Genomic DNA, 20301 nt, shown 5'->3' with positions numbered 1-20301 from the left:
CCTGTATTCTGAAGAGGTTTGATTATGTGGGTAGGAGCCGTGTTACCTTCCCTTAGAAGTTAACTTGCTGCGTAAATATTGTGATATCTCAGAATTCTGACTTGCCCTGGCCGGCCACCGTTTTCTGTGCTGTGGGGCAAAGAGCCCTGGAGAGGGCTCTAAGCTCACTCTTGCTCTGGTTTGAGTGTAACCTCATGCTTCATCTTTCTGGAATTCATCCATAGTTGCTAAATATAAAAACTTTCCACAAACACCTTCCCAGGGTTGTGAAGAGCCTGTCCTTGTGTTAAAAACACCATACTAGTAAAATGCCATTTTTGTAAGAAAGAGAATGACACGTATTTGGAGGGGCAGGTTTTCTTTCCCCATTTGCTTGCCCCATCCCTTTCTGGGAGCGGGTCTGTAATGGCCATTTGTTTTTGCTGCCCAGTTTCTAGTTCTCCCCCTGAAACGCACTGTGCTTTTCTTTGGGGAAACCACATTCTCTTACTCTCAGAACATGAATTTTGGGGCTGTGACCCAGGCCTAACCCAATTAGTCCTTTTTGACCATGTGGATACAGAATGTTCGGGAATGAGTCTGTGACCCAACATGGGCCTTTGAGAAACTGTGAATCGCTGGGCCTGTGTGGGAGCAGTCAAGAGATGTTCTTGGCGTGTGGATATGTGCTCTGCAGGAGACAGGAGAGGAACACTGTAGCATCTGAGGAAGGAACCAACACTGGAGACAGCCAGAAACGAGGTCCCTGGTGACCTCACCAGGGCCACTGAATTGTGCCTGAAGCTGGATTTCATCGTCAGTCAAAAAATTCACTTTATAATTTAAGCTAGTTTGAATTGGGTTTTCTGTCATCTGCAACATAAAGTCTTTGGTGAGAAGAATTTGTTGGCATAAGAACACACTAAAATCATGCTATGAAAGATGGTCAGTAGGAAGGGAGAAATGTATTTGTCTTGTAAATGTGTCATTCTGAAGACCTGAAAGACCTGGGGTTCCTTCCAGGCATGCCCAGGATCTCTGGTCTAAAGTAGCCCTCTCAGGCTGGGATCTGTGTATGTGCTGGGGGGTAGTCGGTGGCAGCAATGTGGAAAGCACTTGATGCAGATGAGAACACAGACCCCCAAAATAAAAGTAAAATAAAAATAAAAAGACTTCCATCTGACGTGGAGTCTACGAACTGACGGGAGATTTAGTGGGGAGTATAAAGAAATGTTTCGTACCTTCTCCTGGATCCCATTGTGTTCATGATCTTCACAGTTATCCATGAGTGAGCGTCTCTGGTGATACACCCACGAGATGTACTGACATTAACATATTTGTATATATGGAGAGGTATATACAGAAAAATACCTGAAAGGAGATCCATTATGTAGATAGTGGGTATTTCATGGTACTGGGATTATGGCCTTTATTTTATTTGTTTATTTTATTCTTATTTTATTTTCAATGATTTTCTACAGTGACTATGACAGATACTTTTAAAACAGGTTTTTCAAGTACAGATACACAAATTTACATGGACTCTTAAAGGGAAGTCACATGGCAGGCGGCAATCTGTAAGTCAGAAGATCTAGCTCAAAATTCCTTAATGTTAACCTCTTACCCTTAAGATTCAACTGTAGTGTTTCCCTTTGCAAAGTTTTGGAACAAAACGTACGTGAAAACTAAGTGAGATACTGAGATTTAAATAAGAGGGTTTTTGATTCAAAAAGTACATATAGGATTCCCACCTTTCGTGGGCATTGTGGTGACCTCCACAACCCATCCCACTGCTGCTCCCCCACTGTGTAGGGTACTTTCTGATTGGACTGAGTTTTTCCAGATAATGAGTTTTTCCCTACATCACCCGCCCTTTTTTTCCCCATCTCCCGACCTGGGTAAAATTCTCTAACTTCCTTTTATGAATTTTGTCAAGTGCTCCTTTAGTTACCTCTTATTTTGTAATTCTAATTACATATAATTCTAATGTTTCCATTTGGTGCTTGGAGGCTATGAGTCAGATCTTCTGCCACTTTTCCTGCTGCCACTAACTGAATCTCTACAGTACTATCTTATGCAGTAGTTTTTATGCACGTCCCTCTACATACTTACAGCCAACACTCAACAACTGTCCCTTAAGAAAATTCACAATGCAACTTTTTAAACACAATTTAGAAACTAATTAATTCGAATACAAGACTTCTTTACAAAAACACATCCAAGGGCTCCTTTTAAAAAACAAACTTTGGTTGCACATAATTAAAGAATCATAGGCCTTGAGTCTTTTATGATCATCTTTACAAATAAACTGAGACATAAAGTGTCCATTTCAAGGGGATAATAACCTAATTTTATTTTTACTCAATGTTTTATTGAATGGAATGTATATATTTAGCTGTAATAAAGAGTGATAAAATTCTTTATGAGCTGAAATGGCAAGATCTTCAGAATATAATATTAAATTAAAAAAGAAAGGTGCAAGCTGATCAATCTTAGCATCTCTAAATGTGGGGTAACCAGACAATTGTGATGGAGTCTGAAGTATTCTTGCCAAAAAGTCAAACCTAAATTTAACCAAACCTTTAACGCTAAGTTTCATTTATAGGAAATGAAAGAAAAGAGCAATAATTGAAATGACACCACATGGAAGTAGACAACCGCAGGACAACTGGTTTGTACAATCAGTCAGTGTTGGGGGAGGCGGAGGAAGAAAGACTGTCTTCGATTAAAAGACAGTTAGTTAAGAGACATAACAACCAAATGCACTGTAGGAACCTAATTGGGTCTGGATTTAAACAAACCTATTGTAAGAGAACATTTTTTAGATAAGCAGGGGAATTTGATTACGAACTGGAAGATTAGCTGCAATTGGATCATGCAAGATAAAGATACGAGGATGGTCCTTGTAAGGTTTGCATTTTTTTTTTTTTTTTTTAAGGCCCGAAAGTCACTGCAGGCCAGAGAGCATTTCTAGAACTCTTCCTGGTAGCCAGAAGGAGCTTCTTAGAAAAGGGAAGATGAACGTGGTCCTGTTGGACAGGCTGTCAGCAGAGTGACCCGAACAAATGCCCAGTGGAAGAGGCCTGGCCAGAACCTTAGCGGAGTTTTTGTTCTTCATTCAGCAGCTTTACTGAGAGATAATTCACACACCATGTGCTGTTACTAGGTATGATCTCTAACCCCATGGTTAATCCACTCTACCTTACACTTGAATATGGGCATTTGCTGGTTGTTATTAGTTATGCGGGCAGACGTATTAAGGGCAAATGTGAAATTCATGAAACAGTTTATAGTGGAAAAAACTGGACCTTAGGGAACCTCATTCTCATTTGAAATCACCAATCGTGCATTTGGGCAAATCAATCTTCTCAGGTCTCAGTTTCCCATCTATAAAATGAAGAAGTTGACTCATAGCTCCATGAAAATGCGCACATCGAACAAGCTCGAGATTTATATTAAACACATTTAATGGTATAAAAGTGGGTGACAAGGAAATTCAGGAAGGAAAGACAGAGGAAGACCATGGATGTTCAGAACCTATTCAGTCTGTGAGCTCACTTCCCTTTTTGTAAAAACCCCTTGACTTGTAAGTTTCCAGACAATAGTCACCGAGGCTGTTTGGGTCTGAGATGTTACCTCAGTGATGGAGAGTGTGCCTGTAATTCATCACTTTCTGACAATTTATGCTTGAAGCCCCTGGGGTGGGAGGAGAGGGGACATCCTGTATAGATGAGAGGAAATAGAATATTGAGGTCACCTCAGTCCCACCCCCAGTAGGGAAAAGAAGCACTGCTGATAGGGCTGTGTCTTCCTAAGTGGAAGAGTTTGAAAATTCAAATCGAGATCAGAATATTAGAGCAGGGAGCTGTACCTATACCACCTGACACAAACTCCTCATTTTATAAGTTTTATAAATGACAGAAGTGAAATCCATCAAGGTTACATGACAGGTCATTTTGTGTTAGAACAAAACGAAGAATTAGGCTCAAGATTGGAGTAGAAAGGGCCCATAAATGTGAGGACAAGGAGCATGCCATTCATTGTGATATTCTCCAGGTCCTAGTCCAGTGCCTGACACATAGTAGGTGCTTCAGAAGCAGTGGTCACACAACTGACCAATTGACCGACTTTCTGAGTGAATGCATATGTTTCTAACTTGTGTCCCCTGATAATTGGCTGGACCCACACTTGGGCTATTTTAAGAAGAGGACTATTTCATCAGCAATATCAGGCTTTCTTCACCAGCTGAGAGATGCTTTTCTTGACTGAGTAACACTTCTTCCTCTGAGTATTGCTTCCTTTTTGTTGTTACTGACACGATAAATATCAGAGCCCTTACAGGATGTGTGTGGTGTAGCATGACAGACAACTGGGGTTTCCTTTGATGTGATTGTAGACTTGGCAGCGTTAATAAAAGAATGATGAGTTGTCAGATGGTGTGGTGTGCTGGGCTAGCACTCCGGGAAGTAGTCACCACTCATGTGATAGTGCAGTAGAGACGCAGTTGAGAGAAGTACCCAGTTCCACTGGCGACTTGAACGGCACCTACCCAGAGCCGTTCTTTTGAGTTTTCTTCTGCAGAACCCATGTTGTCACATCTTTCCATTGACTGTGTCCTGCTGTGGCTGCTACTACTTACAAGTAAGTCTGGACATGGGCTTTTGCAATTGGATAACGCGAGATAAAGATGCAAGGATAATTGTCATAGTGTTTCCAACTAGAGAAAGCTTGGAAGCAACTGGGTGTGAACTGGGTAGTGGACAAAATAAATAAATTGTAATATGCCCATGATGCAAACAGTGAAACCGACTAATGATATGAAATGTCTCTAAGTCATAATATTAATTGAAGAAAAGCAAGGAGTAGAATAGTCAACGTGTGTGTGTGTGTGTGTGTGTGTGTGTGTGTGTGTGTTGCAGGGTCTGGGAATTTACAAATGCTTCTTAATGTATGGACTCTGGGACGGGGAGCTGGGAAATGGGAAAGAGCACAGAGGGAGTAGACTTTTCATGTACATTTTATACTGTATGACTCTTAGTACATACACAAACACACACACACTCGTATATATAGTATTTATTTATTTACTTAAAAACAATTAATTTTAAATCTAAAAATAGCTATACATTAGCTTCTTATTCAGGCAAGGATTTTTATTCACTATGTGCCTGGTGCTGAAAAAACGAGAGAGCAAGAGAATTGTGTTAGAATGACTGACCTTCGCTGATGAATAGACAGCTTGCCCAAATGGCTGAGCTGTTTTCCTGGCTGACGATGACTGTCTATTTCCATCTGCACCCTGGTGTTCACAGAACTGGACCACAATTCTTTCCTAGAGCACTGGTTCTCAAAGTGAGGTTCAAGGCCACCCATGTCAGCAATTCCTGGGGACTTGTTAGAAATACAAATGTTAGGCCCCAGCCCCGACTGCTGAATTCAGGCACTGTAGTAGTGGAGCCCAGCCACTGGGCTTTAGCAAGGCTTCCAGTGATCCTGGTGCCCTCAAGTCTGCGAGTCACTGCCATAGCAAACCGTTCTCCCATCGGGACAGCAGCAGTGCTTTCTTCTTTATTCTACAAGGCACTACTTGCAGTTTTCTGAAGTGGCCAATCTCACTCATTGCCTCGTCTTGCTCTCCCTTTCTCTTTATTCAGGGTCTTTGGAAGGGTCGTTCGTAGTTGAGGTGGGTCAGAATGCTTATCTGCCCTGCTCCTACTCTCCAACCAGCTCTGAGAACCTGGTGCCAGTGTGCTGGGGCAGGGGTTCCTGTCCTCTGTCAAAGTGTCCAAGTCTGGTGCTCAGCACTAATGGAAGGGACGTGGAATACCAGAAAGCCAGCAGATACCAGCTAAACGGGAATATCCACAGAGGGGACGTGTCCTTGACCATACAGAACGTGACGTCCGCCGACAGTGGGACCTATTGCTGCCGCATCGAGTTCCCAGGGCTACTGAACGATAAAAAATTAGACCTGATGTTGGACATCAAAGAGGGTGAGTGGACCTTTGCCTGCTTTCCCTATGAATAAGGTTCACCTGCAGATCATGTTAGATCTCCCGATTGGTCTCATCTCATCCCTCCCCAGGGACAAGCCTGGGGACGGGCCCCTAAGACTTACGGGCCCACCAGCAATGCCCTGCCATGTTGAATTCCTCTGTCCATATTGAAACTCATGGATAGGCTCTATGAAAGGAGAGGAAAGGCCTCGGTCAGTGGTTTGAGACCCTGACTGCTCAGTAGACTCACTCGGGGAGCTTTTTCACACCTACAGATGCTGGGCTCCACCCACGAGCCAGAGAAACCAGCGTCTCTGGCGGTAGAGACTGAGCACTGGGATTTTACAAGCTCGTCCTCAGGTGATTCCCCGCCACACGCAGGCTGGATTGAGACTCACTGGAGTATGTGTGTGGGGGTGCATGTACTTGTGTGTTCTCAGGCGTACAGAGCACGTACTTTGTGGCTTATGGAGCTGTGTTCAACTCCAGCTCTGTCCCTCACTGGCTGGGTAATCTTGGACAAGTTATGTAAACTCCGTGACCCTCTCCTCTGTAAAATATGATAATACCCACCACATAGGCTATTGAATGGATTTTAGGAGATGTTTTATGAAGAGCATTTCGTGCGGCCATTTGTGTGACTGTTAGGTCTCTTCTCAACAATTACGCTGCGACGATGATGACTGTAAGTAACGCAGCTCAGAAAATGTGTAACAAACACTCTTAAGTGTGAGGCACTCTCCGAGAAGGTGTCCAGGTTTGAAAGTTGAACACGTGTTTCTCTTTACTTGTTGTGTTTCCTATTTTTTCTGCTGACCCTTTGATTCTCTGAATCAAGCTCTCTGCTCTCAGAGAAGCCTCGTCCTTACTTTAGTTTCTGACATTAGCCAGGGTCACCCCTGCTTGGACTCCATGGAGAGACTTCACTCCAGCCGTTCCACGACTACTCACCACCGAGGGACATGGCTCAGGTAATTATACATGGGGAATAGGGGGAAGCCTTTAGGTGCTTCCTGAGTTCAGAAGATACTAAATATGGGAAAAAGGAGAAAGTTCAAGAGTAGAGGCATGAGTGGTTCTGTGCACCTGTGATAGTATTTGGGGGGAGGGGGTGGTGGAGATAAACCTGTGCTGGGAAAATGAGTCCTGGGTTAGGATCTGGGTTAGTCAAAATTTAGCCCGGGACCAATATCCTTCACTTCTCTGAGTCTCAGCTTCCAGTTCTGTTCAGATTTTTGAATTTCATGACCCAGTAAAATTCCTGACCCACCCCAAAGAAATTTCAATCTACATATTTTGCCAAGTAAGGAAAGCAAAATTTCGAATATTGCCATCATTGCAAAAAAAAAAAAGACAGTCTTTTAAATTAAGTAAATTTAATCTAATGAAAAACTCTTTACATTGTTCTTATTATGTTATGATTTATTCCTGGACTGGTGACATTTTGTCTTGAATTGGCCCCAGTCCATGTTTGGGATTGGAGTATGTGATTTCTAGGATCCCATCCAACTGGAATGAAGCCCAGCAATATCCTCAGATTTTGGTCTCAGTAAGAGCAGCTAAATTCTTTAAGTAATTCAGCAAGGACTGTTCCATCCTTCTCTGGAAGAGAAGACAGCAGAGGGTCAGCGGAGGGTCAGCAGAGCAGACCTCCGGTCACATTGGTCAGAAAGGTTAATCTTCAATATTTCCTCTCGGAGCCCTGGTCTCTCCTAAACTCTCTGGAACTCAGTTTTTTTAATTCAGTAAAATGAAAGTTAATAGTAGGTAAATCCCATTTCCTAATCTCATAAATCCCCCAAGTCCCAGTTTATGAGATTTAAATACGACAATGTGACCAAAGTTCTTAGCCCAGTGTCTGATCATTGTCTATACTGAATACATGTTAGTTCCATCGCTGTTAACATTATTGGTGAGATCCAGAGGCAGGATGAGATTGTGGGTAAGTGCTTCAGTGACACGGAGAATGGGTCCTAATGTCAGCTCTCAGACTTCCTTTGTGACCTCAGGAAAGTTGCTCCAAGTCTGTGAGGCTCAATTTCCTCACCTCTCCATTGAGGGTAACTCCTGTGCCTACTTCAGAGGATTGTTGTAAAGACTGAAGGTGATATTGTATGTAAAGTGCTCAGCATAGGTCCTGGCCCACAGAAAGCACTCAGAAATTAGCTTTTATGCTTATTAACTTCAGCCCTCCCTCTAAAGGTTTAATCTTTGGTGGTTCTTTAGTGATGGTTAACCAACATTGTGTGATTAGCGAGGAAATGAAATATGGTGGGAACAGATGATCCGCCGTATTGTGGGCCAATCAAGTAATACCAACTATTTATTGTATGCTATTATTATGTTTTTTAAAATCCTACAGCCATAGGCCTAGAAGGGACTTCAGGGGTCGTTTCGTATCGTGGTCCCATCCTGTGCGCCAGTGTTCTTTATAACAGCACCGCCACGTGGGCGTTCCCTCTGTGCCCACACACCTTCCTTGATGGGGGTTCACTTCCTCATGAGGCAGTGCATTTCCTTAGAGGAGTCTAGACCATAAACAGAAGTCTCCTGCCTTTTAGTTTTTACTTGTTTCTTCCTTCCCTCTACGCAATAAAAATGGGGCCCTCTCTTGCATCAGGAAACATAGGCACAGTACCTTCCATCTCTGAGCTTTTCAAAAGCCTGAGAAAATATTTAAACAAAGAAAAAAAAAAGGCAACATCTTCAAAAATAGGAAAAGAAAATGAAAAATTCCAGTGAATGCTCCTTAACGGCATGTCTATGGTCAGTAGCATCACGTGAATTAGTTATCTCACGTCAACTCAGATGTTGTTATATACACCTTGTCTTTAATGTGGAGTGTGGGTGTCTTTCATATGTTTGCTGTAAAGTGGAGTAGAGCCTTAACTTAGCAAGGGTTTCAAGGATCCTGGAAGATCCTAAATCTACCTCAAAAACACAACAAATGCAATCTCTCTCCCACCCAAAGGAGGTAGAAAGTGGTGATAAGTAAGTCCTCAGCTCTAGAAAACTTTGAATCTCAGGTTTGCTAATTAATAGCTGTGTGACCTTGGGCAAAGTGCATCTCTGAGACTCAGTTTCTTCATCTGAAAAATGGGAAAATAATAGTACCTACCTATTGTGGTGAAGATTAAATGAGATTTTGCATGTAAAGTGCTAAGCACCTTGTCTGGCACATAATACATGCTAGCTGATAACTATTAAACTTCTGTACTTTTCGGACTGTCACAGCCTACCCCCCACCGTTGCTGCCACCCCAGCCAAGTCTTGGGTTTGCTAGAAAAAACATTACAACTTTCTCCAATTCTGCCACACATCTTGCTTGATGACTATGTGAAAATAAGCCATGATGACCTAAAAGGACTCTATTTTATTAATCATTTTCACTGTAAAATGAAGTAAAAGCAAAAAAGGAGAAGTCAGACAGTTTTACCATTTAGGCCAAGAAAAATAATTACAGGGAAACAGAAACTGGATTTACAGTAGAAAACCTTGTGTGTGGTTAAGTTTCATGTTTACTTAGGAGTTCCACCAATGTGGTTTTTATACTTTAAATTCCTTTTGGACAGTAAAAACAAAGGTAAGTGGAAGATAATCTCTTTTCTTTCTGTTTTTTTTTTTAAATACTTCTAGGCTAAGACTATGCTCATATAATATTAAAATCAGAGTTTGTTAAACCAAGGGTTCTAAAGGATTTAGATTTTTTTAGATCCCTCCGCCCCCACCAGAAAGTGACTGTGACACTTAAGAAGCTTCAGAGCCTCTGACTCAGCCAGAAAAATGAGCAGGCATACTTCGTTTTCCCAAAGCTGAGAACCTATTGATATTTAGGACGCAGAGTCTATGAAGTCAGGGTCCATGGCCCTCTTGTTCTCTGCTCTGTCCCCCGTGCCTGACAGAGTAGAGGTGCAGTACATGTTCCTTGAATAGATAGGCAGATGAAGAACTAAATGAGCACAAAGGAAGGAGGTGATCTGGCCGTTGGGCCATGCGATGCACTTAGCAGTGATATGCTGACGTGAACGTGGTTGAAGGCCGCAGGTAAGAGTGTATACTTCTATTTACTTCCCCAGGTAGGGAAGCAACCTAGGTATCCACTGATAGATGAATGGATCCAGATGTATGTACAATGGAATATTACTCAGCCATAAAGAAGACTGAAATCTTGCCATTTGTGACAACATGGGTGGACCTAGAAAGTATTATGCTAAGTGAAATGTCAGACAGAAGAAGACAAATACCCTGTGGTTTCACTTATACATGGAATCTAAAAAAAAAAAAAGAAATAAATGAACAAACAAGGGAAAATCAGACTCATAGCAACAGAGCTCAAACCTATGGTTGGGGAGGTTGGTAGGTGAAAACGGGGAAGGGAAACATAATAATATTGTGATAAGTTTCCAGATTACTGGTGACAGACGATTACTAGACTTAGTGTGGTGATCACATTGTAAGGCATATAAATGTCGAATCAGTACATTGTACACCTGAAACTAATATAATCTTTTATACCAACTATACTTAAATACACCGGTACCTCAGTTTTTTAACGTAATCCGTTCTGGAAGACCTTTTGAGTTCTGAAACGTTCGAAAACCGAGGCACGGTTTTCCCACAGAAAGTAATGCAAAATGGATTAATCCATTCCAGCCCTTTAAAATCAACCCCCGAAACTGCAAATTTAGCATGAATTTGACTATCTAATGATACCACAGTTCCATAAAATTTATGGCGTTCTTAAACCGAAATGTTCGTCAACGGAGATGTTTGAAATGTACCACTGTACAAAGAAAGGGTGTATGCTTAAAGCCATGCAGACCTAAATTGGAAGACCATTTCTATCATTCACTAAGCTGTGTGACCTTAGTTAAGTCACTTAACTTCCTAATTCTCATCTTCTTCATCTGTGTCATGGGGCTAATTGTCCCTACTTTAGGATAGTTGTTTTGAATGTTAAATAAAGTACTTCAAGAGTTTAGCATAATACCTGCTCATGGTAAATGTCGCTATAGTAATTTTTATTTTCATTTTTAGGCAACCAAATATGCTGCCTCCCTGTTATTGAGAAAAGGCCAAACGTTTTCCAGAAAATTAACTGTTGTTATCTGTTGAAGTCTGAATTAGAATGCCTGCCTGAGTGTTATCAGTGTTGTTGGAATTTTGCAGACCCCATTAGGGCCCTGTGGGCACAACAAACTACATATTCAACCTAGATCTTCCTGGCAGAAATCTCCATTTCATAGAACATAAGTAGCTGGGTTCATTACCTGGGTGAAAAAATGTGGTCATCCTAAAGTTGATTTGTAAGTGTTCAGTAAATTTTGTTGGTCTCCCAATTATTGTGAAAAATAAGGAGTAGCATTAATTTCAAATAGGATTATAGGCATCTTTAAGAATTTTTTTTTAATTCAGATAAACGAAAATATTTTTAACTGTTCTGTTGGGTATTCTTCCTCTTTGTGGCAGACACACAGACCCCGGACACCCTCCATGATAAAACTCTAACAGTAAGTTCCTTTTTTTGTGTGTGAGTAACTGTTTAACTCAGAGAGAGGAAAGTTTGACTTTAGCCTTCCCTCCTACCCATTCTTTCTTTAGGGGAAAGAATGCCTTAATCTCCCTTAGCTTCAGATTCCCTGGCTGTAATTGATGATGACAGTTCTAACTGCATAGACCTGTTGTAGGATGGAATGTGGTGACACATGTAAAGTTTCTGGCACATAGTAAGTGCTGGAAAACCAAAAAGAAGAAGCATTAGCATTTTGTCCCTCTTCTCAAAGTTCACAACTGTATACCACGGTGGAGAATTCAAAGACCCTCCACTTTCCTAGAATATGTTTCTTCTTGCTTCCATTGCAACCCAATTGAGAAAGATTTTCTAGTTGTTGTTTCAATGTGTTTATTTATGTATGACAAGACACCAGTCAGGAATATTCTAAGTCAGGAATTTATATATCTGACTATAAATGAAGCAATGTTGCAATTAACCACAATTTTAGAGTACAAGGGAAAACCACTAGAAAGCAAACCTACAATGATGACCTTAAAAATTCTTTGAGGACTTATCCAGGGGTCCTCATTCATTTGACTTATTTTCCTACTTGTGTGTTCACGACCAAAGCAGGCTCAGCATTTTGTATTTCTCCCTCCCCTATTTGCAGTCAAGGACTGTCTTTTAAGTACCTCTGTGCACCCGTGTGCTAGATTCTTAATACTTTACATACAATGCTCCTGCAGTAAATGTGTATTGAATAAATGGAAGATTTAATTTCTTTGACTTGTTTGTTTTAAAAGTGTTTACTATTATTTTTAAAGGGAGAACATGGACTGAAATTTTAGACACAGAGGACTTTCTATGTGACTCTGTTATCAAAAAACCAAATTAATTAGAGCAATAGCTGTAATAGCTATTATTGATTAAGCATTTATCATTTACCAGGCCCTATGTCAAGCATTTTATATGCATATTTTTTTCACCCCTCCCCCAACATTTTATATTTTTTTGTCACTTAATTTTCCCAATAATTCTACAAGACGACTTGGCTCTTGGTGACAGAGCTGGGATTTGAACCCAGGACTGTCTGGCTGCAAAGCTCTGGCTCTTAAGTCACTGTATTTCTGTGAAAATAGGGGCTTCACTGCAAGACACCCAATTTAGACCACTCTGAAATTCCCTGGGAACACCGGGGAATCTTGAATGAATAAGAGTCTACTCTAAAGCCCATTTTTGTTTGTGAGAGAGTGGAATCCATTTACTAAGAGCACCTTCTGTACCCACAGCACAGGTCACATTTCATTCCCTTGTTAATGCCAAAAATTAAGCTACCATATTTTGTCGTGTATAATGCACTCCTGTGTAGAGTGTGCACCAATATTTTTGGCCCAAACTTTCAGGGAAAAAAATCTTTTGTTTTAATTTTATAACTCAAAATTTTATTTGTTAACATTTAGGTACTTGTTTTTTGTATTATAAAGGAATTTTAGCATTTATTTTTTTAACACATTACGGTACAAGAAATTTTACGTAACAAATAATTACAAAACACAAGAACAGATACAAGGTACAAGAAATTTTATGTATCGGTAAGAACTTTAAAATATTTACACATCATAGAAAGCCAAGAACTCTTGGTCGTTGCAAGTTTGTCGTAAGTTCAACAAAACCGATTATCATATTCCAGGGTATTATTTTGCATATGGATATCATTATTGATTTCTAGAGTTACACTTTTAACTCATAAGCACAAGTAAAATAATTAAAAACATTTACATAGATATGGAATTAGTACTACCCATGTTTAATGTGCATCCTTATTTTTCCCTCACGAATTTGGGCAAAAAAGTGCTCGTTATACACGGCAAAATATGGTACTCACTTCCTTTTTTCATATTGTTTCTTTTTAAAAATTTTTTTTGTTTTTTGTTGTTTTTATTTTTATTGATTTGTTTATTTCTGTTAAGCTATTCACTTTCTTTGGGTGGTTTGAGGTTTGAACAGATCAAGGCTGGTTTCAAGGCCCCTGTATACCTGCGATGCTGTAAAACAGATGATCCAAAACACATGGCATGAGAATGGCTGAGCACACGACCAATGTCTGGCCGTATGCCACAGTTCTGTTTGTGTTTCCATAGCAAATACCCGTATTGGATAACGAGTTACAAGACGCTGATGCGACCACCAGACTGAGCATCTACATCGGAGCAGGGATCTCTGCCGGGCTGACTCTGCTTCTTATCTTTGGTGCTTTAATTCTCAAATGTAAGTCGTTTGGTGTTGCTTTTCTCTCCCTCTGATAAAAAACTGTTACTACAGGAACCAACATAAACCTAGACAGACATAGAAGTTTCTATTTATACCCAAATCTGATTAGACTTACACTCTTTAGTCCTTCCAAACCCTAACAATAATAATAGCTAATTTTTATTCAATGGTTACCATGTAACAGGCAGGCTTTGCACTAAATGTTTTCCATGCATTTTATCACAATCTCCATTTCATAAGGTAGGTAGGATTATTATCCCCATTTTCCAGTAGAGGAGAGTAGAGCGTGGAGAGAGTGAGCCACTTTCTCACGGTTTCAGAATCAACAAGTGGCAAGGATGGAACTGAAATTCAGGGAGGCTGACTCCAGTATTTGTTCCCTTTCATTAAGAAAAGGAAATTCATGAATACGTCTAGGTTTATTAGGATGCAAAAAAAAAAAAAGAAAATCATCTCTTTCTATGAATTTTTCTGTCTTCTTTGTTCTAAGGCATAGGTCTTTAGAGAGGGGTATCAAGTCCTTGTAACATTGGCTCATGGCCAGGATGGCAGCATTAGTATTTTCCTCCATCATGGCCCTCAATACACACATTTTTAAGTTACTTATTTTTAGTTTTAAAAATATTATTAAAGGATGATTTATATGCAGTGAACTTCATATTTGAAGTGTGTTCAACTTGGTGAATTTCAGTAGATGATTACACCCAGGAAATTATGACCACACTCAAGACCCAAATACTTCTATCAGCCCAAAAGCCTCACATGCTTTTATAATTGTAATGTATTCTCTTCTCTGTGAGGGCGGAAGCCAAAGCCTCATACCCTAGGGCTTAGTGTATTCCAGCAGCCTTTCTTACTAGTACACAAATGTGGATTGTGTTTCGGGTGAGCAGCTGTCCCAGATTTGCCCGGGACTGAAGGGGGTCTTCCAGTGCTAAACGTGGAACAGTCCAGGGAAAACCGGGATAAATTGGTCACCCTAACTGTGTGGCTAGAAGCTGCCAAGTGTTGTATGTGCATTTAATCCTTACAACTGCTCTACTGGAAAGCTACTGATATTATTCTGACTGACCGAGTGGACAACAGCATGTCAAAAGGTTAAGTAACATGCCCAAAGTCACACACTTAGTTGACAGATATAGGTTTTGAAACCACGGCCATCCGGCTCCTCTCTCTTATGTTATTCTGCCATTATTGCTAACTGGATTGTGTAGAAAAAGAAACCACTCCACCTACACTTACCAGGGTTTGCCAAGAGGTAGCAGTGGAGTTTGTGACTTGATAACATGAGTATGAAGTCTGTGAGTTGATAAGGAGCAATGATAACTCTCATTACCTGAGTTCTGCCAGGTCTGCATATTAGGGCCCATTCTAGTATGTGCAAGGGGTTTGAAGGAAGCGTCATGATGTGTGAGAGAAGGCTGACATTTTCTAAAATTATGGCTCCTTAAGAACAGATGAGGAAGTCCTGTTTGATTTGAAATCATTTCCCTGACAGTCACTGGAGAAAATCTTCCAACCAAAGTGACAGGATTTTAAGTCATGACCGCAAAGCCATAAACTGGCCCTCAGTGATGCCCATATTCTGAGTCTTTCTAGTGCATTCTCTGAGATGAGCATTATACTTCACTGCCACTCAACTCTCCCTTGTTTCTCACTCAGCTGATGAAGTATCAAAGGGCTGTTCCATCCCCTTTGCCTTAGCCAAGACTTCATTCCTCCTTTTCTCCCTTTCTCCAGAATTATCTATCTCATGCTTTCTGTTTATACTATTTTCATTCACATAAAAATATTCTCGTTTACATTCCTCTCTAGCTACTCCCATTTCCCTGCTCTTCTTAAGAGCCGTATTTCTCAGAAGAGTTGTTCCTACTTCTCACCCCCCTGCATTCTTCAACCCACCGTCTAGTTTCTACCCCCGAAGCACCATGGAAGTACTTTTAGTCAAGCTCACCAATGACCTCCATTTTGCTAAATCCAATAGACACCTCTGTCTTCATTGGAGTCACTCTTTCAGCAGTACTTAAGTAAGTTGATTTTCAGTCATTCTAGAAAGTTTTCCTTCTCTTGGCTTCTGAAACGCCGTTCTCCTACTTCATTAACCATTCCTTTTCAGTCATTTTTGTTATTTCTTCTTCTGATTAACTCTTAGATGTTGGGATTCCTTAGGACTTGCCCCTTCCATCTCTCTACAGCTCTGGGTGATGACCTATATTTGTACAGCCTTAAATGTCATCCTTAATATCTCTCTGCAGCTCTCACAGTGTCTGTCCAATTAGAACCTCCACTTAAGTGTCTCCCACATCTAACATGTCCAGGGGAGCTCTAGGGGCCATATTACTTTCCCAGAATGCAACCTCTCCCTCCCTGGTTTTCCCCATCATAGTGTTTCACTACCATTCATCTGGTTGCTTAAGCCAAAAGCCAGAAGCCACCCTTGAAACCTTTCTTTGCTCACTGCTAACACAATCCAAGTTCAATTCCTGCAGTCTTTCTCCAAAACGTATCTAAAATCCATTCATTATTCTGCGTCTCTCTTGGTCACCACCTTACTCTGAGGTACCATCTCACTTTTTTATACCTCATTATGATTCACATTTCACACAGCAGCCTGAGTGATCTTAAAACCCACTCAGATCGTATTTCTGTCCTTTGTTATTTCTTAAATCTCTTACAATAAAATCCAGTCCCTTGATTATGACTTAAGATGTCCTGTAGGATCTAGCCCTAGGCTACCTCTCAGACCTTATCTTGGGTCATTCGTTTATTTCAGCCATGTTTTCAGTTTCAGACCCTCACCATGATCTTTATCAGGGGTTCTCTCTGTCTGGAATGCTCCGTCTGGCTCTTCACTTCACTGACTCATTCTCTCCTTTCAGAGCTGACCTTAAAGTTCACCACTGCTGGGAGTTCTTTACGGACTACCTTATCTATTAATCCTTGGTTATTTTTATCACATCACAATGAAAAATTATTGTTGTTATTATTATTATTTTTTTAAATGTCATCCTCACTAGAACACAAGTTGCACAAGTCAGGGCTCATACTTCACCTTTGTAACTTCGGTGCTTAGCATAACTACTAGACACATAGAAGGTATTCCATGGATTTGTTACATATGAAAACCACACTTTTCTTTCTTTCTTTCTAGCATAGTTCATGTAATAAACCAAGACACATACTTACCAGATTTAATACAATCTGAGGGGAGACAGACGGTTTCCCTAAACGATCCTTGCCTCCAGTCAGCCCCTTTATTTCTTATCTCACTTACTTATGAAAGCGAGTTTAATTGACTTTTCTTCCCCCTTTTACCTAGGGTATTCTCATAGCAAAGAGAAGTTACAGAATTCAAGGTAAGAGTAAGTGGTGGCCTAGGGGAAGTGGGAACCTCGGAGGCCCTGCTCTGACAGGGCTTTTTGATCTTTGCTCTTAGAAGTCCTGCTCTGGGACTTTGGGATCTAAACTTCTACTTCCTTTTTGCTTTAGACCGAGATTTGTGAATTGCAAACACACTGCTCTGTTTACTCCCTGATCCCTCTAGCTTCTTTAGTCCTAAACTTAAGGTATAACATTTATCTCCCCATTGAGAGGAAATGCTGTTTTATTTCTATATTAATGGAATTTTTGTGACCCTTCAGTTGATTAACTTTTCTCTCCATCGAGGCTCTGGTCTGGGTATTGGGTTCCAGAAGTGAACAAGAAACCCAGATTCTACTCTCAGTGATTTTTATAATCCAATCACAGGTTCTTCCCTCTAATAACCTATTAGAATCCCTTACACAATCTGTTGTGAACCCCAGAGCAAATAAGCTCGAATCTTTAGGGATAAGGCATAAAAGCAGAGATATTTTTCTAAAAGCTTTCCAAGTGGTTCTACTGTGCAAACAGGGTTGAGAACTGCTGGTCTGTTATATTGCAGTCTTAGGCTCTATTCCTGACTGTATTCACACACGTCAGTGCATACAGGTGCACATGCCGTAATTCCTAATACACATAGGTTATGCAACTTTTACTAGATTGTAGTGGCATTTGGTACATTGGGAGAATGCAGTGTATTTCAAGGAAAAAATGACTCTGTCCATTGAACACTGTCTGAACCACTAATAGTATTAGACTAACTATAGGCAGTATATTTATGAAGACAAAGTGGTCTGCAGTAAGGAAGTCAAAAACGGTCAAAGAAAATATTTAATTATCTGTGGGTTTAGATTACCTGTGTTAGTATTCTTTCTCACAGCTGAAATCTGAAATGTGATGACATTCATAGGTAACATTTACATGCATCAATTCATTATTTGTGACATTGTTTGGTTAATGTTCATCTCTACCTCTAAAGGTAAGCTTCAGAGAAAATACAAAATTTGTCTGCCACATACTACCTGGATCCCCTAGCACAGCACCTGGTAATGATTAGGCACTTAATAAATATTTGGTTACTTAATGAACAAGTACTCCTTACAACAGCCCAGTGAGATAGCTTATTATTCCCATTTTACAGATGAGGACTCTGAAACACAAAGTTTACTAATATGTAGCCACTATGGGATCTCTGTGTTTTGTTCACTGCTGTATCTCTTGCTGCATAGAGTGACACACTAAATATTTTTTGAATAAATGAATGAAAAAATAAAACCCAACATACCCAAGATCAGATGGCTGTTAAGTGACAGAGAGAATTGAACCTCAAATCTGATTGGATACATAATACATTCATTTTTTTCTTTCTTTCTTCTTCTTTTTTTTTTTGAAATTGTTCCAGCCCACCAAAGAATTGAAATTATAGCACAAGAAACAATAGAACCCGTTACCTAAACACGAGCTATAACATGTTGATATGTTTGCTTTATCTGTTTCTCTATTTATTCACACAATTTCTTTCAGAATCATTTTAATTATGTCAGACATCTTAACACTTAACCTAAACACTTCTGTCTATACTTCCTCAGAATAAGGATGTTCTATTCTCTTAGATAACATAATGCCATTTTTTATACTTAAGAAAATTAAGATTCATTGAAATTTCCTCAGTGTTCCTCCAATTATTTTGTTGTATTTTATGTTTTCCCCCGAGTCTGGACCCAGTCAAGCATGACGCACTGCCCTTGATTGCTGTCTCTTCAGCAAAGTCTATTCTCTTTATTCTGTGTTGCCCAGGAAAGGTTTAACTCAACCACACCATTTTATTTCCACAGCCTCATCACTTTGGCTAACCGCCGTCCCTCAGGGTTAGCAAATATCGTAGATGGGTGGCACTCAGAGGGAAACATCTATACCATTGAGGAGAACATATACGAAATGGAGGATCCATCTGAGTATTACTGCCCCGTCCTCAGTGGGCCGCCATCCTGACAACTTCGTGGTCACCCTGCTGTGCCATCAGACCCAACTTCATCCTTGAGCTTGCATTGTCTTCTTTGAAAAGTATCAAATGTGTCAGCTGATTGACTTTAAGTTCCTGTCATGGCCACTGAGCACTGTTTTTCCATTTTCTGAAGACAAATAGCTCACAGAGGGGTTGAACCGTGACCTGCACGGTACTCAGGTTCCAGCATTATCTCTGCATTCCAGCCAACGAGGTTACTCAACTCAGACTGCTAGTCGGGGCTTTAGAACTCAAATAGGCTTCTGTGTAAAGTAGGAATTCTTCATATGGGGTCTCTGGAATTCCAGGAAATTCAGTCACATGACGTGTCCACAAAGCTCCTGGAGATATATAGGAAATTATGTGTTGGTACATGTGCGTGTCTTTTTTGGTACAGAAAATGTAAAGGGGCCACTGATTTTGAAAGAGATCTTGAGCAATGAAAGGTTAAGAAACTACTGGAGTAGGAGTAGATGGTGTTGATGGTTGCCTTTGCATCTCAGGGTTTAAGCTTCTTAGAAGGTTGACTCTCCGACATTAAGTGCCACTGCACAGCTGTCCTTCTCCAGGTAGGAAGATGGTCCAGTAAGCCTGACGTGTGACAGAAGCTCCTTGAGAAAAAGGAAGCACACTTGGTGTACGTTGCCAAGTTTTGCTTGTGCTCGGAAAAGGAAATATCTGTGACCAACTTCTCTATTCATGGAGAGAACTGAACCTATGTTTTTCACAGAAGAAGAAGCAGCGCCTGGGACCCAGATTTCGTTTCCTGGTGGAAAGAAGGCAAAGGGCTCCAACAACCTGTATTCGTCAGCATCAGATCCCTTGATGGAAAGACAATGGTCCCTAAGATTCAATTCCAAGATTGTGGTGACTAGGTCCGCCTTACTTATTTGTTGCCTCCCTAGTGCTGGGACTGCTCTCACACATAATAGAAATTCACCAAATATCTTTGGAGTGAGAACAGTAAATAAGCAGTGTTCCCTTACAGCTGCCAAACTGTTTGTTCCCCCGTGCTCTTCCCAGGATTTCACAAAGGAGTGCCTCAGCAAACTGAGGCTCCATGGAGAGATATCGGAAAAGCTCCTTTGAGGGGAGTCTCAGCAAACTGAGACCCGATGGAATTATATGGGTCCCTCCCCTTCAATGGATTCCTTGGAGGTGTGCGTGTGTGAAGGCAAAGTACAAGGTGGAACACA

At 40.7% G+C, this 20301-nt stretch overlaps 1 protein-coding gene across 2 annotated transcripts; it reads left to right on the top strand.

Annotated features, from left to right (window-relative positions):
- The first annotated feature begins 4377 nt into the window (after positions 1–4377).
- On the top strand, positions 4378–20203 carry HAVCR2 (hepatitis A virus cellular receptor 2). Of its 2 annotated transcripts, none has more exons than XM_033095756.1 (7): positions 4378–4620; positions 5634–5972; positions 6863–6946; positions 11445–11485; positions 13611–13737; positions 17060–17096; positions 19836–20203. In XM_033095756.1, exons 1-7 carry the CDS (start codon positions 4566–4568, stop codon positions 19978–19980), a joined length of 828 nt encoding a protein of 275 aa, XP_032951647.1. In that variant the 5' UTR covers positions 4378–4565; the 3' UTR covers positions 19981–20203. The 2 variants fall into 2 exon arrangements, with proteins under 2 accessions (XP_032951647.1, XP_032951646.1); XM_033095755.1 differs by having other exon boundaries at positions 4379–4620; positions 18936–19977.
- Positions 20204–20301: the final 98 nt, after the last annotated feature.

This window comes from Rhinolophus ferrumequinum, chromosome 24, assembly GCF_004115265.2.
Source record: "Rhinolophus ferrumequinum isolate MPI-CBG mRhiFer1 chromosome 24, mRhiFer1_v1.p, whole genome shotgun sequence".
Lineage (NCBI taxonomy): Eukaryota > Metazoa > Chordata > Mammalia > Chiroptera > Rhinolophidae > Rhinolophus > Rhinolophus ferrumequinum.
This window is presented reverse-complemented; position numbering and strand designations above follow the sequence as displayed.

Coding starts and splice junctions, on each gene's coding strand:
- HAVCR2 (XM_033095755.1), top strand. CDS start 4,566: ATGTTGTCACATCTTTCCATTGACTGTGTCCTGCTGTGGCTGCTACTA. Junction 4,621..5,633: donor GTGGCTGCTACTACTTACAA/GTAAGTCTGGAC, acceptor CTCTTTATTCAG/GGTCTTTGGAAGGGTCGTTC. Junction 6,947..11,444: donor CACCGAGGGACATGGCTCAG/GTAATTATACAT, acceptor TCTTTGTGGCAG/ACACACAGACCCCGGACACC.